Raw genomic sequence first — 12,532 nt, forward strand, 5'->3', positions numbered from 1 at the left:
CTAGTGGTCCTACACGATTAGTGTTAAAATCACTGTCTTAGATGGAAACACGTATACAGTAATATGACGTGTGTAATGTTTTTTAAAATTATATCACATTTTAATTTCACGAGTAAATAAAAATTGTATTTTTATTATTATTGAAGTATACATATATTAGTATTAGTATTATATTATATAATAAAATAAATCTTAGTAAGTGTATAAAAATAAATACCTATAGGTACCTCAGCAGTATCCCAGATTTTCTAAACCGTTTGAGAACAATTAATTTTTTATTTCAATGCATCGTTTACATATACTGCTGGCCTTACTATTAATATAATAATAAACCCTTTCACTATTTTTGATGCGCACGAGGTACGAAAACAAGTTTTTAATAATTGTTAATTTGATAGTTTTAAAAATATGTTGTACGCACACAGAATATATTTTATCGACATACAATATTCACATAATACAGGTTTGAAATCGATATTGTAAAATAATATGTCTTTTAGTTTAAAAAAATACCCAAAAAAAAATTATGGTTTCTGAAGCCTTATTAGTTTAGGTAAGTTTTATATTTTTAAAAACCATTATAATTTACAGCTCTCAGTAAAATGGTGTGTGTTCGTGAAATTATCCTACAAGTCAATTATTATAAATTAACACTATTTTTAAATATTACAACAGTTATTTGAATTAAGTTTATCCAATTCAAGAAATTTTATATTAGTTTGGAATTTTTTTAAAAATAACAGCACAATGGAAAATATTACATCTACTTTAATATTTTTTGTCAATGGTAAAAAGGTAAATAACAACAATTATTTTTTAGTCGTAGAAAAAATGTTAGCTAATATAGAAATAATAAAATCAAATAATAAATATGAATTGGAATTGCCATGTACAAAAGAATAAATTTACTGCTAATATAATAACAAAATCTCGAATAATATTATCATTAATCAATTATCATATTATTATATTTTATCATATTTCGAGTTAACACCCTATCACTAGCTATGTACCTATGAATAAATAAAAATTGTAGTTTTTGATATTTAAGTAATTTTTTACTTGTATTTATACTATTTGAGTTTATCTGACAGCATTATCCAAAATGTATCATTTGTTTAAAATGTATAAAATACTTATATTTTTTTGCACTCAAATATACTTAAAATATTCTTATTTTAAATATAATATAATTACATTTTACGATGTTGCAATACTACGGATATTGTTTTATTGAAAAGAAATTTATGGAATTGTCTACTATTATTTAATACAGGCAACATTACAGCTAGTAACCAATGTAGTATATTGCGCTTTCTTTAATGGTAGTTATGTATTAGATTTATACCTTTAACTGTTATATATTATAATGCTCATTACTCAAATATTTTTGGGAATCATATATTTTATTTTTTTTAGTACAAATGAATATAAAATACTAATTTTTTTTTTTTATATGGTTGATAATTTTTACATATTAGTCATTCATATAAGTCATTCCTCTTTTTAAATATACATATTTTAGCTAAACTATATTTTATAAAACAAAAAGTAATTAAATATTTTTAAACAGGTTATCGAAGATAAAGCTGATCCACAATGGACTCTACTTTATTACTTAAGAAATAAATGTATCCTTTTTAAATCATTGTTTTATTTATTTATTTATTTTTTAACGATAGTAAGTAGGTACTTCTCCGCTGTATTTCATCGAAATTTATTGAAAAAAACCAAAACACTTATTTTTTATTTTTTTGAAATACAATACAATATCAAAAATTATTTGAGGGAAATAATTAATTAGGGATGAGTATCGAAAGCCACAAATATGTATTATGAACTTTTTTCATAATATAGGTTGTAAAATAGTATTTATATTTATGTACTTTAAGTTTGAGTTTATAGCTAAAAAATTATACCTTAATACTGATTTTTGCGATTTTTATAAATTTTGTTAAAATTATAACTTAAAACAGTTATAAAAATATATTGTGACTATAGATTTTTAATATTTTTTAGTTCAAAAAATAAAAACTGATAAGTAGTTTATTTGTATTAATTTCTAAGTATTTCAGCTCATCAAATAATTTTTAATCAAAATTTATATTTATAAAAAAAAATTAAAAATTAAAAAATTGAAAAATTCTCACGCCTATAAATATCTCAATAATAGTCAAAATATTTTTATTTAATAAAAAATGATATCATAGACATTTTGTGAAATTTCAAGTATCTACGGTTAATATTTTTTGAGTTATAAAATAAAATAATCGCGATTTTGTTAAAAATTGGATCTGCGTAAAAATTAACGATTTTCCTTAATTTTTTTTTGTTTTTCAATGTACAAAATAAATCTAATTTGATATTTAAAATCGCTCACTTTTTTGAAAATCAAAGCATTTTATCAACAATTTATATGTACTCATTCACAAAAAAAAACATACACACACACACACACTCACACATCATTGTAATATTAGTATACATTCATCGCTCCGCTGAGAATTTAAAAGAAACATATTATCACCATCATAAACAGCAATAAGTTATGATAGCTAAAAATTCCTTAAATTTAACACTGCAGTGAGTTTATGTGGAACTAAATTGGGATGTGCTGAAGGAGGATGCGGAGCTTGTACTGTAATGGTATCAAAATATGATTACATCAAGAAGTCTCCATTGTATCCTTTTATTTAATAGAATATGAACGAACATTTAATACATTATACATCAACAATAAATACGTATAATGTATCACTTATCGTACTCATATCATTCATAAAGATAAAAGCTCTTTAATTAACTAATCTTTAGGCATATGTCTGTCAATGCCTGTTTGTGTCCTGTAGTCAGCTTACATGGATGTGCTATAATAACTGTTGAAGGCATTGGTAACACAAAAACAAGATTGCACCCTATTCAAGAACGAATAGCGAAAAGTCATGGATCACAATGCGGTTTTTGTACACCTGGTATTGTGATGTCTGTATATGCCATGCTTAGATCATTAGAAAAGACACCTGATGAAAATGACCTACAAATTGCTTTACAAGGTAGAATTAATAAATATTTTTTTTAAATTAAAGCGTTTAGACTATTTTTTAATTATTATATTTCAGGCAATTTGTGTAGGTGTACAGGTTATAGACCTATTTTAGAGGGGTTGATGACATTAACTACTCATGATAAAATCTCTAATGGATGCCCAATGGGAAATAAATGTTGCATGAAGACTAAGTCAATTGAAAATGATGATGAAAACATGTCCAATTCATCTGAATTCGTACCTTATGATCCTTCTCAAGAACCAATTTTTCCACCTGAACTTATAGTGAGAATCAATAATATATATTTAATTATTTATTTTATAAGTAAAATTTTAATATATTTGCATAGCTTAAAAATGAGTTCGACACAGAATATTTGATATTTAGAGGTAAAAAGACTACGTGGTATAGACCAACATCGCTTTTGGAACTATTGGATCTTAAATATAAATATCCCAATGCTCGGATAGTTGTCGGGAATACCGAACTCGGTAAAGTACATAAATATGAAATATATATAACTGCACAATTACATAACATTTAAATATTTTTTTTAAAAAAATATAGGAGTTGAAATAAAATTTAAAAATTGTCAATATCCTGTAATGATACAGCCGAATAAGGTGTCAGAGTTAAACGTCATTAAAAAGTGTGTAAAAGGATTAATTGTTGGAGCTACGGTAACTATTGACAAATTAGAAAATGAATTAAAGAAACTAATTGATACTATGCCAGGTAAGATATTTAAATAATTTAATGAACCATTATTAGTATAAAAGACTTTAATCGGATAATTATAATTTGTTAGATCATAAAATTAAAATAATAAAATCTATGTTAGAGATGATACCCTGGTTTGCAAGTAAACAGATTCGTAATGTTGCTGTAAGTTCACCCATCCGTATTAAAATTATTATTTGTAATTAAGTATAATAGTATGTGGATATTAAATTATAATTTTGTACTTTATTTTTTTTCTAGTGTATAGCCGGAAATATTATAACGGGAAGTCCTATATCGGATTTAAATCCAATATTTTTAGCTGCTCGTTGTCAGTTAAAAGTACAGAGTAAACGTAATAGTCAATTTTATAACTATACATGCAGGAATTTTATAAATAAATGTATTGATTTTACAATATTTTTATTTTATTGCTAGAAAATGGAATAAGATTTTTAAAGATGGACAATACGTTTTTTACGGGTTATCGACAAAATGCTTTGCATCCAGATGAGGTCGTAATTGATTTGTTTATTCCATTTACACAGAAAGTAAGCATTTGATGTAATTAATTAATTAGATAAAGTGTTGGACAATACTAAAATGTACATAGTGATTAAAAATTAACAAATTTGTTTTAGAACACATTTTTTAAATCGATTAAACAATCAAGAAGAAAAGAAGATGATATAGCTCTGATAAATGCTGCATTTTATATAGAGATATCAAATAATATAGTAAAAGACGCAGAGTTAGTTTTTGGTGGAATGTCAGCTACTGCAGTTATTGCTCAAAAAACTAAATCATTTATAATCAACAGCGAATGGTCAGAGTCTTTGTTAGATGGTGTATATTTAGAGTTACTTAAAGACTTACCTCTGGCATCAAACGCCCCCGGAGGAATGGTGACTTATCGTAAAAGCCTTGTTCTAAGGTAATTAATGATTAAATTATTATAATATTTTTTTTACTATAGAGTACGTTTAAGCGAGATGTTTTATTTTTCAGTCTATTTTTTAAATTTTACCTTTACGTATATAATCAATTAAGTTCAACAATGATAGATGTACATCATTTAACTAATGGCAACAAAGCTATTACACATATTCCTAAATACGCTCAATACTATAATATAACCTCAAATTCTTCAAGTCCAAATGACGCTGTTGGTAAACCATTAGTTCATAAATCAGCTATACAACAAACTACTGGTAACACGTTATTTATAAATAAATTAATAAATATAAAACACATTATTAACATTAAGTATTAGTAACCTCTTTTTAACCAAGAAAATTGTATTTACAATTTATATACAACACAATAAAATATAATATTGAAACCTGCAATTAAATGATAAAAAAATAAAAATAAATTTTCAAAAGTAGTTTACATAAGCTATTTTAAATGCATTATTAAAGGTGAAGCCGTGTATTGTGACGATATACCTCGTCGTTCCGGTGAACTCTATTTAGCTTTTAAAACATCTATACATGCCCATGCTAAAATTATAAGAGTTGACTATACAGAGGCTTTATCACAACCTGGCGTGGTGACCATAGTCGATGAAAAAGATTTACCAGGAAGTCGCAATATGGTCGGCATAATGCCGATTAAAGATGACTATATATTTGCTAGGGAAAAGGTATTATAAATTATAATATATTATTATACAGTTGTTCGCGAATTAAAGTACCTATTACAATTCAAGATTGAAACATAAAAATTAAATCTATTTTTCAGGTGGTAAACTTTGGACAAATTATCTGTGGATTAGTCGCTGTAGATTCCATCATCGCACAAGATGCAGTTAAATTAATTCGTGTTCAGTATGAAGAATTAAAACCAATAATTACCATTGAGGTATGAACAATAAGTTTGTTCTTACGATTAATTTGATCAATCAAAAATTGTAATAAATGTAATATATATAATAATATAATATACATAATTATGGTTGTTAACTTGTATCATATTTATGAAAAGCAATACTATGAGTAAATAAGTAAATACAAATTATAATCTTAACCAGAAGTCATTTTAAAAATAAAACGGCATAGATACAATTTTTTTATAGACTATTTATTTGAAAGAATATAATAAATAATGATTTACAGTCAAGTTAGTAGAATGATTGAATTTAAATTCCAGACGATATTTTTATTTTTGGTAATAATGAATTTTTACAGGAAGCTATTAAAAATGAATCGTATTATGATGGCCAGTGCGCTTATTTGGAAAAAGGATGCATAGAAAAAGGATTCAATGAATCAAAGCATAGTCTAAACGGTACTTTAAGAATTGGTGGGCAAGATCATTTTTATTTAGAAACTCATTGTTGTATAGCAATACCAATGAATGAACACAATGAGATAGAAATTATTAGTTCAACACAATCACCAAATGAATTACAGGTAAAAAATTATACGAATATCATATATCATAATGTTATCTAGGTATGTTTTTCATAAATGCGGTTAATTTTAAACAAAAATTTTAGTATAATTTTGAACATTATATGTTCAAATTTTAAAATTTAAAATTTACGTTGCTTTTCTATTAATAATAATTAAATGTTTATAGAAATAATAACCATAAGCATAATTATTATGTTATAGAAATATAATGAAGAAAGAAATATGCATTTTGTAATTAAATATTTTTAATGAAAAACAATTTAATTTGATTGCCTAATAACTATATATTCTAAAATTAAAAGCTTACAACAATCTAAATAAATTAAATAAATTAACCAACGAATTGTCGTTTATCTAATATTGTTACCGAACTACCTAGACACCTAGTCGATAAATACATTGTTTAGTCAAATATTTTTTGAGTTAAGTAAACATTTAGAATTTGTTTTTTTTTTAATAATTATTTATTTATTATTATATTATTTTGTTGGAGTTTATACTATGCCTATGCAGGAGATAACCTACATTTGTAAGAATTTATCATTCCCAAAAATTGTATGCATAATTTAAATCAAAATTTAGATTTATTTAAATTATTTTTATAAATATTTTGTGTGTCATGTTTGAATAGGAATGTATATCACATTGCTTAGATATACCGGAAAACCGTGTAGTTTGCAAAACAAAACGTCTTGGCGGTGGCTTTGGTGGTAAAGAAACTAAAGCATTTACTGTAGCGGTTCCATGTGCAATAGCTGCTGTAAAGTAAGGCTGTAGAGATAGACAATTTAATATTAGAAAATATCCTATATATTTTTTTCAGAACTGGAAAATCAGTTAGATGTATGCTGGATCGACATGAAGACATGTTGATCACTGGTGGTAGAAATCCATTTTTATGCTACTACCGTGTAGGATTTAACGAACATGGACAAATCTATGTTTTGGACGTTTCTATATATAATAACGGTGGAAGTTCTAGAGATCTGTCTGCAGGAGTGAGTACCTATACATTTTTTAAGCAATCTGTATTGATAGCCAGGGCCATATTTACGCATAGGCCCGTGAGGCCCGAGCCTAGGGCGACAAATTTTGTAAGAAATGGAAAAAAAAAATCTTATAAATATTTACTACATTTTTTTTTCTTGGGGTAGGGGTGGCATAAATAAAAGGGCCTAGGGCGGCACCTGTTCTAAATCTGACATTGTTGATAGCATATAAACATATTATTATTATAATTATTAATTAGTCATAATATTGTAATATAAATATTAATTATTGTTTCTGCTTGACAGACAATGGAAAGATGCGTTTCTCATTTAACGAATACGTACCATATCCCTCATATTAGAATATCGGGATATATTTGTGCTACAAATTTATCATCAAATACGGCTTTTAGAGGATTTGGTGCACCCCAAGGAATGTTTTTCGCAGAATCGATTATCGATCACATATCTAGAGAACTGAACATCGATTCAAATTCAGTGAGAGCAAAGAATTTCTTCGTAAATGGACAGATAACTCATTATAATCAACTGATATCTAATTTTACCGCTAAAAATTGTTGGGACGAAGTATTGGAAAGATCAAATTACGCCATGAAGTCTAACGAAATCGAAAAGTTCAATAGGTATATTTTTAGCTATATGTGTTACGCTTATTATAACTGTATAATATGTATATTATAATATAGTGTTTTCATTAATTGGAAAGTCAGTAAAAAAAATTGTTAATCTTGGTAAAAGGGAGGCCATTAGTCATATACGAGTATATTATATTAACAAACTGTATTTAAATATTTGTGCTGCATCACGAACTTTACTGACTTTCTAATTAATTGAAATAATGTACAATGTACATACTACATATATATTTATATACAAAAAATTCGAATAAAAACCATGCATGAATTATGTATAGTTAAGACTAAGAAATAAAAATAAAAATTATATACCTACCAATAAACCTCCACCACTGTCATAAAATTCGAACGAAACCTATAATTTCGCCATAATAGATATTATACAGTAATTTTGTTATCAAACAATACTCATTATTTCAAAATCTATTAACATTTTTTAAAATATTTTTCTTAAATAATTAAATAATTAACATCTTGTATATCATACTTTAAAATGGGAATAATCAAAGCATTTAGCTATAATTAAAAACATTTAATTTACAGTTATCTATGATACAATAATGTATACAGGATTTCCGATACTTAAATTTCAAACTTATGCACCACCGATTCAGTTGATTGAATTTTATTTACGTTATTAATAGTACTCAATTTTCCAGTTAGAGTTGGAGTTTAAGAGGATTTTTTTAATTTTAACAATACTATAACTATAATTGTTATATTAGAACGGACTAGCAGTATGTGTTATTTGTAATATATATATAATATATATTTATATATTTAATATTAGCTTTTATAATATTAATCAAAATTAAATAATTAAAAAATATATTTAAATTTAGTACCTAATGATATTACTTTTGATAATGACATGACTAGAATTGAACAAATTGAAGTTATCTGTATCATTGCTGGTAGTTGCTTTAATTATAGTTTTGAGCTTGCTTTTTATAAATTGTCATCTTCAGAGTTCTTCTATTTCATTTATTTTTTTTTACAATTCATTCACTAATCATAACATTCGCAATCCAAAGTCATAAACAATATATTATGGCTTTAGAATGAACCGTTGGAAGAAACGTGGCATAGCAAGCGTACCCACAATGTACGGTATCGGGTTCTCGGGTGGTTCGAAGTTTTTGAACCAAGCCGGGGCACTATTGCTCGTCTACATTGACGGATCCGTACTGCTGGCACACGGTGGGGTCGAAATGGGCCAAGGACTGCACACAAAAATGATTCAAGTGGCCAGTAGGGCCTTGGGAATACCCGCCGAGTCGATACACATCAAAGAGACCAGCACGGACAAGGTAGCCAACGCATCTCCGACCGCTGCCAGTATCAGCTCTGACCTTAACGGAATGGCCGTTCTCGTAAGTATTTACGTACTTGCAAGTCAGTAGCAAAGCCGGAACTTTTCTTTAGGGGTTAATTTGTTATTTAGAAAAGGCTTAAAAACTATAGGATCCCTTATAAGTTTGGTATATGCTGCAGGTACCGTGGGTAAAATGTTACACATGTTAAATGCAATACATTCATCACCGAATATTGAATGCAGTTTTAAATTTTAATCCAATCTAACATTATAATTATAGAGAGGAGGGCTATAGCTCCGTTATGATCTCAGTCTTATTCCCTAGCTATGCCGTTAATTCAAGAATTTGCACAGCTTGTTTTTCGTTTACATGACGATTAAATCGATAGGTAGATAACATCACATTTGATGCAGTATGCGAATTTTCTCCACACTCGAGTATATATATATATATATATATCATATACAAATATATTATATAATGATAGTTAAATAATAAAAATCTTAAATAATTAGAATTGGATAATTACGACGTCTAGGGGAAGTGACAAAATATCAATATTTAATCAAAAAACTGTAATGATGAATATTATATCTATTTTATTATGGTTTACATATTACATTATAAATTTATTGTATAAATTTATTGTTCTATTATTGCTGTACCGATCATGCTACAGAATGCTTGCGAGATCATTAAAGCTAGATTGGAACCGATCAAGAAGAAGAATCCCGGTGGTTCGTGGGCTGAATGGGTGAAAACTGCGTATTTTGAAAAAGTAAACCTGTGTGCTTCAGGATTTTACGCGTAAGTGTAATGATGTCTTCATTGTTTATTTTTGAGTAACAAACATAGTAACGAACATCAGTTGTTCTTAAAAACATTAAATTTAATATATTCATTAATAAAATTATGAATCAGTAGACAAAATATATTCATTCAACATAAAACAGATTAAGTTATTTCCCTAGTTTTATCATCATTATATGCATATGTTGTACTAAGTATTAGTATTATATCATGTTAATTAATCCTTAGAATTAAAAATACAAAAATATATAGTGTTATATATAAGTTTAACGAATTATTATACACTTCTTACATACATATCGAGTTTAAATGAAGGTCATACTCAGAAGTTAATGAAAATCAGTATAAGCTTTTAATACCTAAAAAATGTCGTATTATATAAAATGAAAAATATCGAAAATATCTATGTACAATGCATATTGACGTGTAAGTGACAAGTGTATAATGTATACAATACAATAGCTTACTACTTATAGATAAAACAAAAAAAAAAAATCCTTTGATTTTTAATACTCATCAATCGTGTATTAATTTTTTTTTTTTACATAACTTATTGATTTTAATGATTAATTTAAAGGAATAATACTAATAAAAGTGGGGTTTGGTAACCATGAAAATTAATTACTTATGTTCTTCGTAGAAATCACACTATAGGAACAACAACAGACCAAGGCACGAACAATTATTATTTTTATTATACTAGTGGAGCAGCTGTTTCGGTGGTAGAAGTGGACTGTTTAACCGGTGACCATGAAGTACACAGGGTTCATATTTTCTACATTAAACAGGTTATTATTATCGTTTTTTTCTTTCTCTCGATCAGGTTTTAAGCACAGATATAGTAATGGACGTCGGACAGAGCCTGAATCCAGCAATTGACGTGGGGCAAATCGAAGGAGCTTTTATGCAAGGTTATGGGTTATTTACATTAGAAGAACTTGTTTATAGTCCAAAAGGAATGTTATATACGAGAGGACCTGGTACATATAAAATACCCGGTTTTTCGGATATACCAAAACAATTTACAGTTTCATTGCTAAAAGGTTCAGAAAATCCAAGAGCTGTTTACTCATCAAAAGTAAAATATAATTTTTTAACCTTCCGTCACAGGATACCTTCAAATTGTTTAATATAATACTATAATATGTATTATTTAGGCTATTGGAGAACCACCATTATTTTTATCGTCTTCCATATTTTTTGCAATTAAAAATGCCATATATTCGGCTAGAGAAGATGCTGGTATCATAGGGTACTTTAGATTGGATGCTCCAGCAACTGTGGAAAAAATTCGTATGTCCTGCAAAGACAATATTACCGAAAAGGTATATTTATCCTTATTAAAACGTCTAAATTATTAATGTAGAAGTAGAATATTTTTTAAACATGTTTTATTTTCTGCAGCTTGAAAAATACGAAACGGACGTAGCTGATTCTTGGAATATTATTGTTTAAAAAAAAAAAAAATAAATCAAATTTAAATACTTTTTACAAAGTTGATAGTTGAATTATTATTAAAAAAATAAAATAAGGCTTCTATAATAATTTTAATACAATTACATTTTTTAAGATATTGATATATTAAATTAATCAAGCAATAAAACCTTATTAATAATAAGTTAGTTAAAATAGTTATTATAATTATATATTATATTATTATAATTTCAATATTATAAAAATAAATATTTTAACGTTTAAGTTATCATAATTCATTTTTTAACTGGCTCAATTTAAAGAACTTTAAACATAACCTGAGTATAATTATGTATAATAAATATAATTATTAAAATAAATACTTGAGAATACTTACCTATAATATTTAATAGATATAGTATATTTTATTTTAGACGTACGGAAATTAAAATATCGTTGATAATCGGTAAAATAAGAAAACAAATAGGTAATTAAATGAACGATGATATATATATTTTTTTTAATTATAAGGAATTTATTTATCCAAATAGCAATCTGGATTATTTTATATTGAATCTGGTAATTAATTGATCACATAATGACGTATCTTAACATTCTATTATCAAGTTTTTTCAGTTGATTGAAAAACGTTTTAAAAGAAAGTAATAAATCTTGAACTTCTGGTTTCGAAAATCAATGATGAATACATCTAACTGTTTGTTTGTTCTAGAGAAAGTACGAACGAAATGTCACGTGTGTTTTTTTCATTATATATTATAATATTAAACCAAACTTTATCTAACTTTTTCTTGATTTGAAATAACGATTCAAATAATTTGTTATATCTTATATATCATAGATCAGAATTGTTTTTTCGAAAGTATAAATACACGTAGATAATACATATTTCTATAAATAATATTTATACATAGCACACAACATATACGTACTTACCTATAACTATAAACTTTTATTATTTAATTAGACTAACAGTTAAAATGTATTATTAAAGTATTCTTTTAGCCCTCTATTCAAATGTTATAGTGTATATAGGTATGTTTCAAATCGATTTTCACGTATTTAGATTTTATTTTTTTGTAAGTGAAGTTACGTAATACATACCTACTGAATTATGTCTATTTCATCACTTGAGTACCTACATAT

The 12,532-nt window shown here is 26.3% G+C and overlaps 1 protein-coding gene across 1 annotated transcript; it reads left to right on the forward strand.

The window, feature by feature from the left end:
* Positions 1-587: 587 nt before the first annotated feature.
* On the forward strand, positions 588-11,483 carry LOC114119532 (xanthine dehydrogenase). The gene is made up of 24 exons (XM_027981112.2): positions 588-795; positions 1,574-1,631; positions 2,585-2,681; positions 2,815-3,053; positions 3,120-3,331; positions 3,397-3,538; positions 3,615-3,782; positions 3,856-3,932; positions 4,029-4,122; positions 4,206-4,318; positions 4,409-4,701; positions 4,776-4,978; positions 5,189-5,412; positions 5,511-5,630; positions 5,957-6,181; positions 6,816-6,949; positions 7,008-7,182; positions 7,480-7,817; positions 8,890-9,202; positions 9,825-9,952; positions 10,596-10,710; positions 10,779-11,033; positions 11,113-11,280; positions 11,360-11,483. The coding sequence occupies exons 1-24, from the start codon at positions 748-750 to the stop codon at positions 11,408-11,410; spliced, it is 3,990 nt and encodes a 1,329-aa protein (XP_027836913.2). The 5' UTR covers positions 588-747; the 3' UTR covers positions 11,411-11,483.
* Positions 11,484-12,532: the final 1,049 nt, after the last annotated feature.

Source organism: Aphis gossypii, chromosome 1, assembly GCF_020184175.1.
Source record: "Aphis gossypii isolate Hap1 chromosome 1, ASM2018417v2, whole genome shotgun sequence".
NCBI classification, from domain to species: Eukaryota; Metazoa; Arthropoda; class Insecta; order Hemiptera; family Aphididae; genus Aphis; species Aphis gossypii.

What these genes read in the sequence shown, in the direction of transcription:
- LOC114119532 (XM_027981112.2), top strand. Translation starts at nt 748, where the DNA reads ATGGAAAATATTACATCTACTTTAATATTTTTTGTCAATGGTAAAAAG. An exon ending in TTATTACTTAAGAAATAAAT is followed by an intron (nt 1,632 to 2,584) that starts GTATCCTTTTTA and finishes TTAACACTGCAG; the next exon opens with TGAGTTTATGTGGAACTAAA. An exon ending in AACAGATTCGTAATGTTGCT is followed by an intron (nt 3,933 to 4,028) that starts GTAAGTTCACCC and finishes TTTTTTTTCTAG; the next exon opens with TGTATAGCCGGAAATATTAT.